The 20291-nt window shown below is 38.5% G+C and overlaps 1 protein-coding gene across 1 annotated transcript; it reads left to right on the top strand.

Annotated features, from left to right (window-relative positions):
- The first annotated feature begins 1072 nt into the window (after positions 1 to 1072).
- Positions 1073 to 7537, top strand: LOC132129348 (serine/threonine-protein kinase Sgk2-like). Its single transcript, XM_059540904.1, has 13 exons — positions 1073 to 1556; positions 1981 to 2096; positions 2184 to 2236; positions 2390 to 2447; positions 2636 to 2719; positions 3119 to 3250; positions 4737 to 4849; positions 4926 to 4962; positions 5045 to 5131; positions 5957 to 6052; positions 6132 to 6287; positions 6379 to 6468; positions 6632 to 7537. The coding sequence occupies exons 2-13, from the start codon at positions 2079 to 2081 to the stop codon at positions 6791 to 6793; spliced, it is 1086 nt and encodes a 361-aa protein (XP_059396887.1). The 5' UTR covers positions 1073 to 1556; positions 1981 to 2078; the 3' UTR covers positions 6794 to 7537.
- The last annotated feature ends 12754 nt before the right edge of the window (positions 7538 to 20291 follow it).

Raw genomic sequence — 20291 nt, 5'->3', positions numbered from 1 at the left:
AGCAAGCCAGAGGCGACAGCGGCAAGGAACCGAAACTCCATCGGTGACAGAATGGAGGAAAAAACCTTGGGAGAAACCAGGCTCAGTTGGGGGCCAGTTCTCCTCTGACCAGATGAAACCAGTAGTTCAATTCCAGGCTGCAGCAAAGTCAGATTGTGCAGAAGAATCATCTGTTTCCTGTGGTCTTGTCCTGGTGCTCCTCTGAGACAAGGACTTTACAGGGGATCTGTATCTGGGGCTCTAGTTGTCCTGGTCTCCGCTGTCTTTCAGGGCAGTAGAGGTCCTTTCTAGGTGCTGATCCAGCATCTGGTCTGGATACGTACTGGATCCGGGTGACTGCAGTGACCCTCTGATCTGGATACAGACTGGATCTGGTGGCTACGTTGACCTCGGAATAAGAGAGAAACAGACAAATATTAGCGTAGATGCCATTCTTCTAATGATGTAGCAAGTACATAGGGTGTTATGGGAAGTGTTTCCGGTTCCGGTTTACCTAATTAATGCAGCCTAAAAATCCTTTAACGGATTTGGATATTAAAAGCATATTAGTATGTTATGTGTAAGCCAGGTTAAAGAGATGGGTCTTTAATCTAGATTTAAACTGTTGCAGTCTTACCAGTTAATTTCTGTCTGTCTGTGTGCGTATGTGTTCATGCGCGGGTGTCTATTTTGCACTCTTGATATTTTAGTGTCACCCGTTGATTGCTGTGCACCTTTTTTTCTTGAACAGTGGCTGATTTGTAGTTTGTTTCACCAAAAGATTCTCTGAATTTTCTTTTTTTTTTTCATATTTCCTATAAATTTTTTATGACGGTCATCTTTGAATGCGAAGGAGCCAAGTTTGTCTTTTGTTTTTTAACCCTTTAAAGGGGTTATCAGATGCGACATGCACTTTTACAAGTTGTTTGAAGTAAAATGTATGCTCACATAGCTAATGTAACAAAAGTCACCATTGTATCATCTCATTCTGATGAAGCTACAGTTTTTTAAATTTCAAAATATAAAATATTTCATTCAAAAATGACTGAAGAGGCCCAGGGGGTTAAATAAAGTTTATCATGTGGCCAATTAATGGGCATGTTTAACTCGCAAGGACACAAAATGTCTTCAAAAGTCGTTTATCATGTACAAACACTTTATCTAAATGAGGGCACACAACAGTCATTTTTATATGCAGCTAATAAATACTTACCCAAATCCACACCCAGTTCTGCATTTTTTAAAAATAAAACCAAAAGATTATTTACCAAAAGATGCTTTATTTATGTTTCGTTTTTACAAAGGAAAATGTCCGCAGAAGGAAGTTTTGTCAGATTTAACTAATTTCTGGGGACAAGTTTGTCTCCAAAGCATAGTGAAGTATTAGTACACACACACACACACACACACACACACACACGTCTCTCATATCTCTCATGCACACATGGGTTGATCATTCACCCGGGCCCTCAGCCAAAGCAGCTGCATGACGACATGTTTCTGAGACACGGACAGAAAATGATGCACTTCAGCAACAGTTTATCAGCTCTATATTTAACCCGACTCCAAACAGACGGGTGAGTTGTTTTTCAGAACCGTTTCATTTTTGACAACTTGTTTCAAAATTATTGTTTTGTCTGCATCTGTTATGACATTTTTTGTTTGTTTTATTGGAAACTATAGAATGCAAACCTCTCGTCAGTGTATATAATAATTTACTTCCAACAGATTTGTTATTTTATGAACTATTATTTATTTATTTTAGGTCATATTTAACTCATCCAGTAAACGGATGGTGTTGAATAAGATGCATGAATCACTTAATGATTATCACCACAGTGTGATCTTTTTGTGTGTTTAGTCATGTAGTCGACCCTGTACACACTTTATTTATAGTCCTAATTTGCAGGAGAATTGCAAAGATTTATTTACCGTGTAAACTTGTTCATGCTGAGTTGCCAAATGTCCTTCATGGGTCTGTTGTGTCACAAAAACCTGAAGATCCAGTTTGTGAGCGGCAGAGCAGCATAAGAGCTCAGAGCTGCTGGACACTTCACAGATCTGACCGACACTCAGGACACGGACTGCACTAACTCAAGATGGCTCATTATAATCCAGTAAGAACTTTTATTCTTGAGCTTGTAGATTAGCCAGGCTTTGTTTGTATTTTCATATTTGATAACACATTTCACTGTCCTCTCCAGTCCTTATCGTCTCCATCAGACGAGGTCAATCTGGGTGTGTCGGTCAATCCTCAGTAAGAGCACACTTTTATTAGTCATTTGTCAGAGGAATCCTGTAAACCTTTCATATGTGCAGATGAACACGATGGATTTATGTTCAAAGATAGTGATTGTGGTGCAGTGGTGATTATATATTGTCATAATTTGTATTGTGTTGTGTGCTTCAGTGCCAAACCCACTGACTTTGACTTTCTGGCTGTGATTGGTAAAGGAACATTTGGGAAGGTGAGGCGCGTCTGATGCCCCTATCTGATTAACTGTGCCCCGTATGACTTCACCAATCATTAACGCTTCAGAAGGAAGTCTGCGAAGGTTACCTTGATGAAAGAAATGTTTTGTGTTTTTCCTTCGGGGTTGTTTTAAAGGCGTAAGAACGCACAGAAAGTCTAAGTGAGCTATCATGTCAATTGCAGGTGCTTTTAGCAAAACTGAAGGGAGATGGAAAATTCTATGCAGTGAAAGTTTTGCAAAAGAAGGTTATATTGAAGAAAAAAGAGGTTGGTGTTTATTTAATTTTATTTTTACATGCAACCAGTTTGTTTTTCCATATAACCAGCCCTGGAGAGACTATATATCCTACAAATGAAAGATCAAAATGCCTCATTGCTTTAATAATGATAGAATCTAATCTAATCTGACTTTAACTCTGTCCTTTGTACCATGGTAATCTGTTACACTGCGTGCTGGCCAAAAGACTACAGTTGTTGTAGCAGTAACTAATACATAGTAACTAATAGTTTGATCCCAGTGTGTAATACACAAACGCTTGCATAATTTAATTGTATTTGCATTGAAAAGCTCCTCTTGTCACTTGTCTCATGGCCTGTCCTGGATGATGTCAGCTCATAACTGTATTCTCTTGTTCACCTCCATCAATGCTGCGTTGTGTGCAACAGCAAAAGAATATAATGGCAGAGAGGAACGTGCTGCTCAAGAGTCTGAAACACCCTTTTCTGGTCGGGCTGCACTACTCCTTTCAGACCTCGGAGAAGCTGTATTTTGTCCTGGATTACGTCAACGGTGGAGAGGTATGGGAAGAAAGCATCACTTATGAAAACAACAGGCATTGTCAATAAAAACCACATTGTTTCCAAAACCATTGCAACTGATTATCTGGGGGGGAAATGCAGAATGAGGACTCAAAAATGCAGGCAGATGAACATGAGCTTGTAGAAACGGGTTTAAGTAGACTAAATAATTGAAGAAATCTGGCCTCCAACACCACAGAGATGTCACTGAGAGATTAGTAACATGCATGCATTTATAGACAGGGTGACTTTGATTTCATGCTGACTTTAGAGATAAAAAAATCAAATGCTTTTTTTTTTTGCACTTTCAATTTATTAAAGAATCATAATAATAATAATCCAGCACATCTGTTTTCAACATTGATAATAATCACAAATGTTTCTCGAGCAGTAAATCATCATATCTGAATGATTTCTGAAGATCATGTGACACTGAAGACCGGAGGAATGATGCTGAAAATACAGCTGTGCATCACAGAAATACATATTCACATAGACAACAGCTGTTTTAAATTACTGTTTTACTGTATTTGATCAAATAAACACAGCCTTGATGAGCCGAAGAGACTTTAAAAGCACTGAAAAATCGTACAGATCCCAAACTTTTAAATCGTAGTATGTTTGTCAAGTACAAGACTGATGAGCAGTGTTGGGAAGGATAATGATAACCCTGGATAAAGGATAAAGTTACCCTGTTTTTAACTATTTGAATGACTTCATTAGTAATGTAACTGATGACATTTGATTACTTCTCTAAATTTCTAACAAAAGTGTTAATCATGTTCAGGCATGTAAAGCAGGCCAGGTTAACCTTACTGTTGTCAGACTTTCAGAATACTTCATCACTTGAATTAAGATTGTAATGATTTGAGGTTACAGATTTAACATCTTAAGATAGTTTAATAGCTGATACTGTTTTTGAAATCAAATCTTTGCATAGCTGTGACAGAAAACACTGGCATCTAACAATGCCTTGGATAAAAAACAGTTCATCTTAAAAAGTATATACATAAATACAAAAAGGAAATAAAACAGGTATCAAATAAGCCTGTGTCTTATTCTGTCCCCTGAAACGTTGTGTCTCATACCTGTATTTTAGAGCAGTCAATGCAATTTATGTAAGAAATCAATTAAATCTGTGTGTGTGTGAGAGAGAGAGTACTTAGATGTAATCCCCTTTATAATCATTGACATTTTCACTAGTAACTACAGTTTAATAACTATTTTCTTCTCAGTAACTGTAATAGATTACAGTTACATTTATTTTGAGATTACATTTTATTATGTAAAAACTACATAACGCTGTTATATGTAACTAGTTACTCCCCAGCACTGTTTATAAGACTTATACAAGGCCATGAACTCAGTTTAAATACTGAATATATACAGTATACTATATTTTTAGTCTTAAACTGGTGTAAACAAGCAGCATAATCAGTGGGATGTGTTAAAAGCAGGTGTAAGTGTCCCTATCTTTCCCCTGCAGTTATTTTATCACCTGCAGAGAGAGCGGTGTTTCTCAGAGGCACGAGCTCGCTTCTACACGGCGGAGGTGGCCAGTGCCATCGGATACCTTCACTCTCTCAATATAGTGTACAGGTCAGTAACCGCACAGCTTTCTCTTCAGATCTCAGCTGGCCTGAACTCACTTCCATCTCTTCATGCTCCCATCTAGAGATCTCAAGCCAGAAAACATCCTGTTAGACCACCAGGTAAAACAGGCATTTAGGACTTCTGTGCAATAGCACTAATACATGCATACATGCATATAAACTGTTTTCTGATCTCTGTCAGGGCCATGTGGTGTTAACAGATTTTGGCTTGTGTAAAGAAGGCATAGAACCAGAAGGAACCACCTCAACCTTCTGCGGCACTCCAGAGGTACGAATCTTGAGTCGAGTCAAATTTACTTTTTACAATACACAATGTTGCAAAGCAGCTTTACAGAAGGCATAATGTTAATGTTTAATGTTAATATTCTTATATCTTCATTCCTTATAGTTGCATTTAGCAGACGAAAGCTGGATGATCATATTGTTTATATTTGGAGACAATATAAGCAATCCAGCAGTTGAGAACATTCATGCATTCGGCAGAATCTTTGAGCCAAAGTGACATACTGTACATTGCATTCAGGGTTTCAACAAATATAACAAAAATGACTGTTGAAATTCAATATATAGTATATATCACTTTACATTCATGTAATACATGTTTGCAGATAATACTGGACATAATATATATCAAACTTTATATATAGACCTGTGCAATAATGCAGTTATAGTCTTTATTGGCCTACAGACCTTATGAATCAGAGAAACAGGTGCGCAGTCATCTATACAATCTTGCCTTTGAACTTACGTTTTTGCGGGAAATGGGTTTACTAGTTAACGAATGTTACCAAGAACATCGAAGCTTACATCATCACAAATGTCAGAAGACCGGGAAGATTTTAAAACTAGCGGTTCATTCATAAATTCGTCAGATCTTACCGGAACATGACGGGCGCAGCGCGGGAAAAGGGGCGGGGCTACATAAGCTCGTTACTAGTGTAGCCTACTGGATAAAGCTGGATATGCTTTATTATCAACTTTATATTAAGTGCTAATATGTAATATAGTTACATATTTGAGACAATACACAGCTGAGATTAAATGTATATATATTTGATATTGACAAAGTCATGTGGTTTTCTCTCCCTCTTAGTATCTGGCCCCTGAGATCCTACGGAAAGAGCCGTATGACCGCACTGTGGACTGGTGGTGTCTCGGAGCTGTGCTCTATGAGATGCTTTACAGCTTAGTAAGTTCACCTATTCACTGCATATATTTAATCTTCTTGGCCCAGACGTAATGGATTATAATCACACTGTGGCACACAGCCTCCGTTCTACAGCCGGGACGTGTCTGAGATGTACGACGCGATCCTTCATAGACCTCTGCAGCTGCCTCCGGGGAAGTCTCAGGCCTCCAGTCACCTGCTCCACGGACTCCTGCAGAAAGACCAGCGTCGCCGGATAGGAGCCATTGCTGATTTTGTGAGTGACCCTCTGGAGGTCTTTGTCATTGTGAAACTGTGTATCAAGGCCAAGTGTTACTGTTAATGTGTCAACTGTTGTGGTTTTGCAGTTGGAGATTAAAAATCATGTGTTCTTTGCCCCCATAAACTGGGACGACCTCTACCACAAGCGAATCACTCCTCCATATAACCCAAATGTGGTAGGTTACTAGAAACTCCCTCTGGCCTTAGGTCTTTATAGAGTACTAATACACAGAGTATAACTGTACATCTTTACTTTATGTACACATTCAGTTCTGTTTCACCTGACAGTGTCAGACTGAAGGCGATTTGTGTAATAAGACTAATGCCTTGTGTCTCCAGAGAGGCCCAGCAGACCTTCAGCACATTGACCCAGAGTTCACCAGAGAGACGGTGCCCAACTCTGTGGGCCGCACTCCAGACCTCACCCCCAGCCTGGCCACCAGCAGCTCCAACGCCTTCAATGGCTTCTCATACATCTCTGGAGAAGACGGCTTCCTCTGAGGCACGCCGACCGATGAAGGCTTCTCTCACCTTCAGGTCACTGAGCGCACGGTGTTTCTGGATGCTGGAAAACACTGGACTGTAATGAGGGCAAACGCTGTGACACATGAACCTCAGCTGTCTGATGATGGGTTTTAAGATGTTGTGCTCATTTTGCATTCATATTTCATCAGCATGCACTCATGTTCGTTGTGTAAGACTAAAGGACATTGCCGGAGACAGATTTGTTCATTGCACCACTGGAAAAACAGATGTAGTTGCAAAATCTAGATTTCTGATCTTGCTTGTCTTTTGGGGATTGTGGATCTGCAAGCCTTACTCTTGGGAACACCCTCATCTAACGTTTTTCATCTGATTAATGAAAAGCATGGAAAATTACATGCAAAATGTCCTGTAATGCAATGCTCTTCTGTTATTGAAAATGTCACAATCAAATCTATTTTATGTATGATCCATACATGTGAAGATGATTTGACTATGAAATCATGTATTAATGCTCAGAAAGTCTTCAGAAATGTGTAATACCACTTATAAATGCACTGGCTATACAGGTATATTGCTCATAATGTTACATGTTTTTGTTTAAGGTTTAGTAAGACCTTTGTTAAAGGTTCCCTTAATCTTTGTCATATGTCAGAATTCACTGTGAAAAAAATTTGCTAAAAGATTTTAATTAATTTTCCTCTGATCTGGCACTTTTTGTTTCCATATGTCAAAGCAGCAATGAATTAATGCAAGACATTATATTCAGACACTGTTCCTTCTTTTGACTTCACCAGTAAGCAGAGCATCTCCATCTGTTTCAATGGTAGCATTTACAACATGAATGTTAAAGGGATGTTTATCTGCTTACCCCCAGGGCATCCAAGATGTAGGTGACTGTTTCTTTAGTAGAACACAAATGGAGATTTTTAAAACAAACCGTTGCAGTCTATCACTTTTATAATGTAAATGTAATGTAAAGAGCTTTGTTGCCAAGAATGCTTCCGCATACAAGGAATTTGTTTTAGTGACATAGGCTTCCAGTACACAGAGACAACAACACACAGACAAAAATAAACACACACAAACAAAAAAAATTATAAATAAAATTGCAAATAAATTGTATAAACAGTTGTGCTATAGATGATAATGGAATAGAATTGAGTAAGACGTAGGGATGTACTAGGATGGAGGGGAAACAAATAAATCTAAGGATATCACACATTTTTATTGCGTAAGTGGGGAACATTTAACTATTCATGAGTTAGATTGACTGTGCGAAGAAACTGTTCTTATGCCTGATTGTCCTGGTATTTGCGGCTCTGTAGCGTAGGCCATATGGCAAAAGTTGGGGTAACTTGGATGGATCCAGAGTGATTTTCAGAGTCCTTTTCCTCACTCTGGATGTATACAGATCTTGAAGGGTGGGCAGGGGAGCACCAATAATCCTTTCAGCAGTCCGAACAGTTCTCTGTAGTCTTCTGATGTCAGATTTTGTAGCTGAACCAAACCAGACAGTTATTGAAGTGCACAGGACTGACTCAATGACGGCTGAGAAGAACTGTGTGAGCAGCTCCTGTGGCAGGTTAAACTCCCTCAGCTGGCGAAGGAAGTACAACCTCTGTTGGGCCTTTTTCACAATGGAGTCAATGTGATTGTCCCACTTCAGGTCCTGAGAGATGATGGTGCCCAGGAACCTGAATGACTCCACCTCTGTCACAGTGCTGTTCATGATGGTGAGTGGGGGGAGAGCAGGGGGGTTTCTCCTGAAGTCCACGATCATCTCCACTGTTTTGAGCGTGTTCAGCTCCAGGTTGTTAAGACTGCACCAGACAGCCAGCTTCTCAACCTCTTGTCTGTAAGCAGACTCATCACCGTCCTGAATGAGGCCGATGACTGTAGTGTCGTCTGCAAACTTCAGGAGCTTGACAGAGGGGTTTTTAGACGTGCAGTTGTTGGTGTACAGGGAGAAGAGCAGAGGTGAGAGAACACATCCCTGAGGGGCACCAGTGTTGGTGGAGCAGCTGTTTGACATGAATTTCCCCAGTCTCACTAGCTGTTGAAAACATACAATGAAACTAAAAAAAAAACATACACAAACAAAACCAAATTAAACCCTGTGGCCCGTGATGAAACATTGATGTGTAAAGACACAACACAATCGGTCTGTGCATGAAACATGTGTTCTCCGCAGCAGGTGCATGAGGAGGCTTCTTCTTCTTGCTTTATGGGGGATTGCAGACTAATAAGTGCATTACTGACATCTCTCAAATGGATCATTGACACTCCTGATTGAGATTGTAAATAGAGTGTCAATGATCCATTTAAGAGCAGTTGTTGAGTATTAGCAGCAGTTGGGTGCGCAGGAGGCAAACGAAACAATGTGCAGAGCGTTAGCAGATGAGTATCCACAGCAATAACACATAACTCTCACTACAAACACATGCTTCTTGAATTATCATTGGCATTTCAGAAACCTCTGCAGGACAGCGAGGATATGTCTGGGAAAGTTTGTGGGTAAGAAAAAAAACAACAGTTCAGAAACATCAACAAACTAACTCTCAAAGAAGCTAAAGTTCATCTATCAGCAAATGATTGATAATTGGCTTGGTGCACAAGATGACCTCATACGTTACCCATGGATATTTTTCTTACAAAAATACATTGATTAACTACATGATGCCTTTTTTCATCCCCCAGAGCTGTGTGAGACACTTTTTATTAAGGATGGGCTCTTTTTATTTAACTTCTTTTGGACTGATGCTGTACAACACCCACTGAGTGGAATTAAACAGCTTGAAAGTTCAAAGACAATTTTTAATATAACTCTGACTAGATTTGTCTAAAAGATGAAAGTCATATACACCAGGGATGACTTGAGGGTGAGTAATTCATGGACTAATTTTCATTTTTGGGTGAACTAACCCTTTAATATGCTGCTTCTCCTTTGTTGCCGTGGTGGTATGTTTCGGGTCATTGTTATGTTGAAAGACCCTTCCATGACCCATTTTCAGTGTTCTGGCTGAGGAAAGGAGGTTCTCTGCTACTCTGTCTCAACATTCACACTGTCCACGCGGTCTCAAAAAATTGCCTGCACGTGGACAGGGTGCACAGCTGTCCGTTCTGTTGTGTCGATGCCGATTCACAGCTGACATGTTTGTCCACAGGTGGTTCATGTTGTGCATGAGCAGGTAGTGGACTTTGTGGGCTTGGTGAAGCCTTCTGAAAAAGTAGACCAGGTGCTTCAGGAAGATGCTTTCACCTTGTCCCTCATCATTCTGTCTATCATTGAACTCGATAAAACACTTGAGGCCAAGGCCAAGGCCACGAGCTTCAGCCTTTTCTGCTCAGTCCTCCGCTCTGGTCTCCGCTCATACTTCCAACTTATTTTGCAAAGAGATTTCATACTAGCTGCATCAGTATTTATCAGAGCTCTTGTCTGAGGAAGAGGTTTCTGTCCAGATCTTCTGAAAAGAAGCTACTCGCTTTCCTCACCTACAAAGCATTTGCTGCAAATTATTGGTTGTCCCAGCACCTTCAGGGGGATTTAAAAGACTGTTTCCTATAGCAACCTGTATCATATATTGCACATTGCAAGCTTCTTCTGGCTGCAATAGAGTGACTAAGACACTCAGGTGTAAGTGCAGAAATAAATGTGAAAACCTGCAATACTAATGTTGAATTGAGAGGATCAACACAAAGTGTGCCGCACGTGACCTGAAAAGCATAGGTGTGATTGGCAAAGGACAAAAAAGCAGGAAACTTTACGGTGCACTTACCATGACGCAGCGACAGCCCCAACCTACCACCCCCCCCCCCAACCACACACACCTACAGTCACATAATTTATATAGTATAATAATAAATTAAAAATATTGTACTTGTTTTTTGTTTAAATGAATTTATAAATTAATTAATTAAAAAGGGAAGAAAAAATTAAATACACATCTAAATTAAAAGATTGAACAAAAAACAAATCATAAATGGAGTAATGTGGTACATATGCTTCAAAGACTGGGCAAAAATAGGGATGAATTCCAAAAAATCTGTCAATGATTTGCTGCTGACGTGCACGAAAACTAGCCATTTATTGGGCATTTCTTGTCCTCATTTCTATGGTGTCCTTTACATCTATTAAAAATAAAATCTTTATTTCCCTCTATATTTTTGAAAGGTTTTCTTTTCTTGTGTTTTTGTTCAGCCATTTTGTCAGTGCTTTATTATAGACTTCTATGATTGCTAATCCACAACAGATGAAGATTATTAGGTTGAACGTTCAGAATACGATTCCATAGGTTATATTTCAGCACGAATTTCGCGAATGAACAGCGACTCTTTAGTAGCACGTAGAACGCGTTCATGTCGAGTAAAGTTTTTGGGAAAAACGCGTGGAATTGCGGCGAGCGTTTGTAACCTTGTGCGTAGAGAGCGCTCTTCAGAGCTAAGATACATCGTTATCGGGAAACTCGACCCAGATCAGATTTAAGCATTCATTAAAGTGAATCGGTTCAAATGAGTCATTAGTGCGCAAATCGCACGTGTCGTTAGTGGACAGATATGCTCATATGCTCCGCACATATAACGTTATTCCCAAATATATTTTTAGGTCGCACAGATTAAATTTCAGGAGCATATGCGACAAAAATGTTGGCAATTTCGAGCCTTGTAGAAGCTGCTAAACTTTCAAGCTAGAAGTAAGCAATAACCAACATGGCGTTACTTTGCTAAATTAGCCCAGAATCGTTTAACATTAATGTTATGGAAGCATGACAAAAGTGATCAATAGATTGGTTAAATTTTACTAGACCTGCATATAAAAATGAAAGACAATATATTGGATATGCTTACATGAATCATCCGTGTTCACGGTCTTCGTCAGTCAACTGAAGCTGTTCACGTGTAGATGGTTGGGTGTGTTCGCATTCAGAACGGTGCGCGTACACTTTGAACTTCAATCGTGACAAATTATTGGACTACTTGCAGAGTGACACGACGACATGAACTTGTAACTTGCCATCAAACTTAAAACTTTTTAAACATTTCAAACTTTTTCAAACTCTCTAGTCAGGCAACAACTGCTAAAAACTTTCAGGCTAGGCTTTCTCAAGCCAACCTAAAGTTTGTCTTAACAAAAAAATGTCTTGACATGAATCAGAGGCACAAAAAACGTTGACAGCAGTGAGCTGTTTTTTTTCTCATGATTTACGAGAGCATCATTTCCAGGTCGGAAAAGCCGGATTTCCGGATTTTTCCGGAAGAATCACACCCCTGGAAAAGTGAGGCCAAAACTTTTTGATCGACATCTGGCGCCTGGCTGCAGTTTATCATAAACCCTATGGAAGGTTTTTTCCGCCAATTTTAAATAAATCAATTCAAAAATGAAAATAAAAGTTTGTCAGTGCGTCTAAAGGTCTAAGGGAAAGAATTGCCAGATTGGATTAAGATGGTTTTTATCAGCTACCCGATTAGGGAATACATAGCCCCACCGATGAGGTGCTATAATTGCCAGAGGAATGGGCATACTGCATCAGTATGTAAAGCTAAACTAAGATGTGCGTGTTGTGGAGGGAGCATGAATTTGGGAAGTGTGATGAAGGAGTTGGTTTGAAATGTTGCAATTGTGGAGGAAGGAATAATGTGGCATATGGAGGGTGTGAGGTAAGAATAAGGGCAGTAGAAGTACAACAGGAAAAAGTCAAAAATAATCTAATTTATGCTGAGGCTGTAAAGGTAGTAAGGGTAAGGAATAAGCCAAGTGGGACAGAATGAATGGTGCATGAAAAGAGAAGTGAAGATAAAGGGAACAGAAGATATAATGTTAGTAAATTAAAAAAACACAATTTGTGCTCTTTATGGTAGAGGTAATTAACTGTACTGCCCAAAACAGAAGAGAAAGGATACAAATAATCCTCAAGGCAGCAGAAAGATTTCTAGAGATAAAGTGTTTAAAGTGTGAAAACATTAGGAAGAGTCTCAATACAGAGTCTCAGTCAAGCCAGGAGTTATGGGCTGGATAAAAAGTTTCTTAATTGTGTTACAATGGAATACTAGAAACCTTTGTGCAAATGGTCAAGAGTTTAAAGGATATATTGTTCGAAGGAAGGAAAGGCCCAAATTTATACTGTATGTGTGTAAATAATGAGGTAAGAAATGTTAATCAAGGAAATACAGGAAAGTAAAAGAATGAGAGAGCTGGTTGGAGAGCTGAGTTTTATTTTATAAAACTCAGTTGAAATTGATAAAGGTGAATGAAGAAATAGGAATTGAGAAGATATATACAGAGGTAGTGTCAGCAATTCACAATGGTGCAAGGAAATGCATTCCAAAAGGACAGGAAAGAGAGTGGGAAAAATGATTCCATGGTGGGATGAGAAATGTTCAATAACAGTTAGAAAAACTGAAGAGGACTCACAACTGGCAAAATATGATCATATATAAGAAAACTCAACCAGAAACTAGGAAAATAATAAGGGAAGTGTAGAAAGAGTGTTGGAGAAGGTTTTGTGATGAAATTGGGAAAAATACTCCAGTTGAGGAACTGTGGAGTATGATTAAAAAGATGAGTGGAAGTAGGAGAGAATATGATTATCCAGTGTTTATTATATGGAGGAAGAAATCCCAGTATGTGATAAAGACAAAGGAGAAATGTTCAGGAAAGAATATTCTGAGTTAATAGCTCAGATAACCTGACGAAGGAAAGCAAGGATATTAGAGAGAAGCTGTTAATCGAGCATCCATACATAAGGGAAATAAAGAGAGCTACAAATAGCCCATTAGATGCTCCGTTTTCATTTCCGGAGCTAAAGCAAGCATTGAAAAACACTAAGGCTTCAACTCCAGGACAAGGCGAAATAAGCTTAAAAAATTTAAGTGATGAATCGTTGAGTATAATTCTGGAATTGTATAACAGGGTTTAGGTTGGAAAGAAACATTAATTATCCCTATTAAGAAACTGGGTAAACTCTAAACTATAGACCAGTAGCATTAACTTCACATTTATGTAAATTAATAGAAAAATTATTATTGACCGGTTGATGTATCAAAGTGGTTTTAGACGTGGAAGAGGAACAATGGATTCGATTATAAAATTAGAATCAGATATTAGGAAAACTTTGATCAATAAAGAAATCGTCCTCTTGGAATTATAAGGTTCTATCTGACATTTTTGTCAAAATTTAGTTATTCATATATTCTTATTCTGTGTCAACGTATTTACATTATGTGACAGATTTTTTAATGTTGTCAATGTCAATGTCAATGTCACCTTTATATATATAGCGCTTTAAACAAAATACATTGCGTCAAAGCAACTGAACAACATTCATTAGGAAAACAGTGTCAATAATGCAAAAATGATAGTTAAAGGCAGTTCATCATTGGATTCAGTTATGTCATCTCTGTTCAGTTAAATAGTGTCTGTGCATTTATTTGTAATCAAGTCAACGATATCGCTGTAGATGAAGTGTCCCCAACTAAGCAAGCCAGAGGCGACAGCGGCAAGGAACCGAAACTCCATCGGTGACAGAATGGAGAAAAAAACCTTGGGAGAAACCAGGCTCAGTTGGGGGGCCAGTTCTCCTCTGACCAGACGAAACCAGTAGTTCAATTCCAGGCTGCAGCAAAGTCAGATTGTGCAGAAGAATCATCTGTTTCCTGTGGTCTTGTCCTGGTGCTCCTCTGAGACAAGGTCTTTACAGGGGATCTGTATCTGGGGCTCTAGTTGTCCTGGTCTCCGCTGTCTTTCAGGGCAGTAGAGGTCCTTTCTAGGTGCTGATCCACCATCTGGTCTGGATACGTACTGGATCCGGGTGACTGCAGTGACCCTCTGATCTGGACACAGACTGGATCTGGTGGCTACGGTGACCTCGGAATAAGAGAGAAACAGACAAATATTAGCGTAGATGCCATTCTTCTAATGATGTAGCAAGTACATAGGTTGTTATGGGAAGTGTTTCCGGTTCCGGTTTACCTAATTAATGCAGCCTAAAAATCCTTTAACGGATTTTGATAATAAAAGCATATTAGTATGTTATGTGTATGCCAAGTTAAAGAGATGGGTGTTTATAATGTTAGGTAGGTTATTCCAGAGTTTGGGCGCCAAATAGGAAAAGGATCTGCCGCCTGCAGTTGATTTTGATATTCTAGGTATTATCAAATTGCCTGAGTTTTGAGAACGTAGCGGACGTAGAGGATTATAATGTAAAAGGAGCTCATTCAAATACTGAGGTGCTAAACCATTCAGGGCTTTATAAGTAATAAGCAATATTTTAAAATCTATGCGATGCTTGATAGGGAGCCAGTGCAGTGTTGACAGGACCTGGCTAATATGGTCATACTTCCTGGTTCTAGTAAGAACTCTTGCTGCTGCATTTTGGACTAGCTGTAGTTTGTTTACCAAGCGTGCAGAACAACCACCCAATAAAGCATTACAATAATCTTACCTTGATGTCATAAATGCATGGATTAACATTTCTGCATTTGACATTGAGAGCATAGGCCGTAATTTAGATATATTTTTGAGATGGAAAAATGCAGTTTTACAAATGCTAGAAATGTGGCTTTCTAAGGAAAGATTGCGATCAAGTAGCACACCTAGGTTCCTAACTGATGACGAAGAATTGACAGAGCAACCATCAAGTCTTAGACAGTGTTCTAGGTTATTACAAGCAGAGTTTTTAGGTCCTATAATTAACACCTCTGTTTTTTCAGAATTTAGCAGTAAGAAATTACTCGTCATCCAGTTTTTTATATCGACTATGCAATCCATTAGTTTTTCAAATTGGTGTGTTTCACCGGGCTGTGAAGAAATATAGAGCTGAGTATCATCAGCATAACAGTGAAAGCTAACACCATGTTTCCTGATGATATCTCCCAAGGGTAACATATAAAGCGTGAAGAGTAGTGACCCTAGTACTGAGCCTTGAGGTACTCCATACTGCACTTGTGATCGATAGGATACATCTTCATTCACTGCTACGAACTGATGGCGGTCATATAAGTACAATTTAAACCATGCTAATGCACTTCCACTGATGCCAACAAAGTGTTTAAGTCTATGCAAAAGAATGTTGTGGTCAATTGTGTCAAACGCAGCACTAAGATCCAATAAAACTAATAGAGAGATACACCCACGATCAGATGATAAGAGCAGATCATTTGTAACTCTAAGAAGAGCATTCTCAGTACTATGATACGGTCTAAATCCTGACTGGAAATCCTCACATATACCATTTTTCTCTAAGAAGGAATATAATTGTGTGGATACCACCTTTTCTAGTATCTTGGACAGAAAAGGGAGATTCGAGATTGGTCTATAATTAACTAGTTCTTTGGGGTCAAGTTGTGGTTTTTTGATGAGAGGCTTAATAACAGCCAGTTTGAAGGTTTTGGGGACATGTCCTAATGACAATGAGGAATTAATAATAGTCAGAAGAGGATCTATGACTTCTGGAAGCACCTCTTTCAGGAGCTTAGATGGTATAGGGTCTAACATACATGTTGTTGGTTTAGATGATTTAACAAGTTTATACAATTCTTCCTCTCCTATGGTAGAGAATGAGTGGAACTGTTCCTCAGGGGGTCTATAGTGCACTGTCTGATGTGATACTGTAGCTGACGGCTGAATGGTTGCAATTTTATCTCTAATAGTATCGTAATAATAGTAACACTTGTTGAGGCTTTATTTTTCGTTAATTTAGCCACTGTATTGAATAAATACCTGGGGTTATGTTTGTTTTCTTCTAAAAGAGAAGAAAAGTAATCGGATCTAGCAGTTTTTAATGCTTTTCTGTAGGATATGTTACTTTCCCGCCAAGCAATACGAAATACCTCTAGTTTTGTTTTCCTCCAGCTGCGCTCCATTTTTCGGGCTGCTCTCTTTAGGGTGCGAGTATGCTCATTATACCATGGTGTCAAACTGTTTTCCTTAACCTTCCTTAAGCGTAAAGGAGCAACTTTATTTAAAGTGCTAGAAAAGAGAGAGTCCATAGTTACTGTTACATCATCAAGTTGTTCTGAGGTTTTGGATATGCTAAGGAATTTGGTTACATCAGGAAGATAACTTAAAACTTGTTGTGTACAGTATGGGACTTTTTATTTAAAAAACAATAAGGTTCTATCTACACAGTCGAATGGAACACAAAAAAATTGAAGCCCAATATCTCAAAACTACTCGGAATGCAGACAGAACCTTATAATTCCAAGGGGACGAAATGGTAATAGCAGTTTTTTTTGATGTTGAGAAAGCTTATGATATGTTATGGAAAGAGAGTTTGCTAATTAAATTAGATCGAATAGGAATAGGTGGAAGAATATATAATTGGATTAAAGAGTTTTTAATTGAAAGAAATATTTAGAGTAAAGGTTGGAGAGTATACTTCATATTGAGAATGTCACTGCACAAGGAAGTGTCATAAGTCTTTTGTTATTTATAATTAAAATTAATGATGTTTTTGCAAAGATAGGGGAAAATATAAATGAATCTTTGTTTGCAGATGATGGAGCTTTGTGGCTTAGACGTAGGAATATTGAGTATATTGTTAATAAATTTTTTATAAATGTTGAAAATTCTTATAAATGGGGTTTAAAATTTTCTGCAGATAAAACTAAATATATTTTCTTTACAAATAAAATATTTAAAGTTGAAATTATATAATAAAGAGTTATAACAAGTTAAAGTGATAAGATCTTTAGGTATGTGGTTTGATGCAAAGGTTACATGGAATAATCACATAAGTAAGATGGAGGGAAAATGCAAAAAGATGTTGAATGTAATGAGGTGTATTTCTGGACGTGAGTGGGGAGCTGACAGATTAACATTAAAAACCATTTATTCAACAATGATTAGAGCAATATTAGAATATGGATGTCTTAATATGGCTCAGCAGTTAAGGTAAGAAAAATGAGAAAGAATACGATTCCAAGCTTTGAGAGTTCGCACAGTATGGTCAAGTTTTTACAGATGCATCTAAGAATCCACAGAATGGTCAGGTGGGAGCAGCGCATGTTATTCCAAGACTGAAAGTGTCAGGAGGGAAAAGAATATAAGAATAAAGAGGTGATAGAGGTGATAAAGAGGTCTCAGTATTTACAGGAGAGTCGCTAGCAATTTTGATAGCAATGAATAAAATATATGAAATGGGCACAGATAAAACATTAGTTTGCTCAGGTTCAGGTTCAGCTTTATTATGCCTGGAAGCTCTACAGAAACTAGACAAGATATTGTTTTGGAGATCCTTCAGTTATTATATGTTGCAGTAGATAAATAGGATGGTTCAGTTCTTGTGGGGTTCGGCACATACAGGAGTCGCAGGGAATGAGGAACAGACCAATTAGCTAAACCAGTAATGACAAAGAAAAATATAGATAAGCAAATTCTGCATATAAAGGCTGAATTTAAGTCAATAATTAAAAAGGGGATGAATTCAAATTGGCAATTGTTTTGGGATAAAGAGTTAAACGGCAGACATCTACATTCAGTACAACCAATGGTAGGTAGAGGAAAGGAATTCAAGAGGGAGAAGAAAGGAAGATTGTTCTTTCAAGTCTAATGTTGGGAATTCAATAGTGCACATAATAAGGACACATCCAGGTGATTGTTGTGGAGTTAGAGAAACTGTAGGACATACTTGTTCAGTATAATGGACATACGGAGGAGTGAAGTAAGTTAATAAATGAACTTCAAAAAAGGTGTGAGCAGCAAGTAACGTTAAAAGAGATTTGGAATCCAGTAAGAGGTGATAGTCTGTTAATAAAATTTTTAAAAAGAACTCCGTTCATTCATATAATATAGATTATTAGCAGAGATGGGACCAAGTCACACATGTGCAAGTCTCAAGTAAGTCTCAAGTCTTAACCTTCAAGTCTCAAGTAAGTCCCAAGTATTTTTTTCTTGGGCAAGTCAAGTCAAGTCAAGTCACAAGTTATGTCAAGTCAAGTCAAGTCACAAGTTATGTCAAGTCAAGTCAAGTCAAGTCTTGTAGTAAGTCAAGTCAAGTCCAAGTCAAGTCACCTTATTATTTTTTTTCCCTGCAGAATCTGATCTTAATAAAGTTAAAAGACAAGATATAAGTAACAGTAAATTAAAATAATTTGGATTTGCATTGTAAATACTCATGTTCAGTAAAATACATCATGGAATCAAACAAAATTGTAACTTCATAAAATTATTTATTTTTCACTTCTGCCAACAGAAATGTTTTACATTTTCAACATTGAGTCCATAAAACAAATAACAGCTAAACATCCAACAGACTCCTCTCTGAACACCCCCCCCCCTCCTCTCTCTCTCTCTCTCTCTCTCTCTCACACAAAGGACGTGACGTGACATGACATGACATTCAGCCAAGTATGGTGACCCATACTCAGAATTCGTGCTCTGCATTTAACCCATCCGAAATGCACACACACAGAGCAGTGAACACACACAGAGCAGTGAACACACACACACACTGTGAACACACACCCGGAGCAGTGGGCAGCCATTTATGCTGCGGCGCCCGCGGAGCAGTTGGGGGTTCGATGCCTTGCTCAAGGGCACCTGAGTCGTGGTATTGAAGGTGGAGAGAGAACTGTACATGCACTCCCCCCACCCACAATTCCTGCCGGCCCGGGACTCGAACTCACAACCCTTCGATTGGGAGTCCGACTCTCTAACCATTAGGCCACAACTTCCCCTCAAACACAGTTTACATACAACATTAAACTTTCTTACATTTCTCCTCTCTCTCTCTCTCTCTCTCTCAAGTTCAAGTTCAAGTTGCTTTATTGGCATGACATTTGAGTTACAGTATTGCCAAATTTAGCATTTAGATACAGAATAAAATATGATTACAATAAAATACAATAAAAATAGCAGCAGCAGATAATATTTCTAATATTAATAATAGTAATTATATAGAATTAAGAATATAAAATAAAACAGTTGAATACAATAAATTATCCCTTTCGTATGGTGTATAAATATTTAGCAGCTATTGTGACTGCCGTCTCATTCTCTCCAAGTATATAGAGTAGTTTCTCTGAGTCATTTAGAGACAAGAATGAAGGATTCAAAGCTTCAAACTGTGGGAAGAATGTTTCTCTTGTAGTGCTGTATTTGGGAAGTGTTTCTCATCCTCTGTTTGATTCAGCTCACAGTGTTTGCCTCTCTTCTCTCGGTAGCCAGGATCTTTTATGTCTACCAATCTCTATTTCCAAATCATGATCACTGAGTCGATATTTTGAAAGGATTTGTCTTTCTTTTAATTGCTTGAGTGATAAGTAATTTGCCAGTTTTGTGGTTCTGTTTAGGGCCGAATAACACTGGAGTTTGGTTTGGAGCTCAAATTCATTTTTTAAAATTTTCATCATAATTATACTTCAGATTTTTGTCAATTAGTTTCTGAATGTTGGGGTTGTGATTGGAGTCAGACTCAGTTTGGGTTTCCTTCATCAGGTGAAGCACGAGTGTGTTTCTCTCTCACTCACTCACTCTCTCTCACTCTCTCTCTCTCACACACACACACACACACACACA

This window comes from Carassius carassius, chromosome 46, assembly GCF_963082965.1.
Source record: "Carassius carassius chromosome 46, fCarCar2.1, whole genome shotgun sequence".
Taxonomy (NCBI): Eukaryota; Metazoa; Chordata; class Actinopteri; order Cypriniformes; family Cyprinidae; genus Carassius; species Carassius carassius.
Note: the sequence above shows the minus strand (reverse complement) of the source record. Positions and strands in the feature narration are given on the sequence as shown.

What these genes read in the sequence shown, in the direction of transcription:
- LOC132129348 (XM_059540904.1), top strand. An exon ending in GGTGTGTCGGTCAATCCTCA is followed by an intron (nt 2,237 to 2,389) that starts GTAAGAGCACAC and finishes TGTGTGCTTCAG; the next exon opens with TGCCAAACCCACTGACTTTG. An exon ending in TAGGAGCCATTGCTGATTTT is followed by an intron (nt 6,288 to 6,378) that starts GTGAGTGACCCT and finishes GTGGTTTTGCAG; the next exon opens with TTGGAGATTAAAAATCATGT.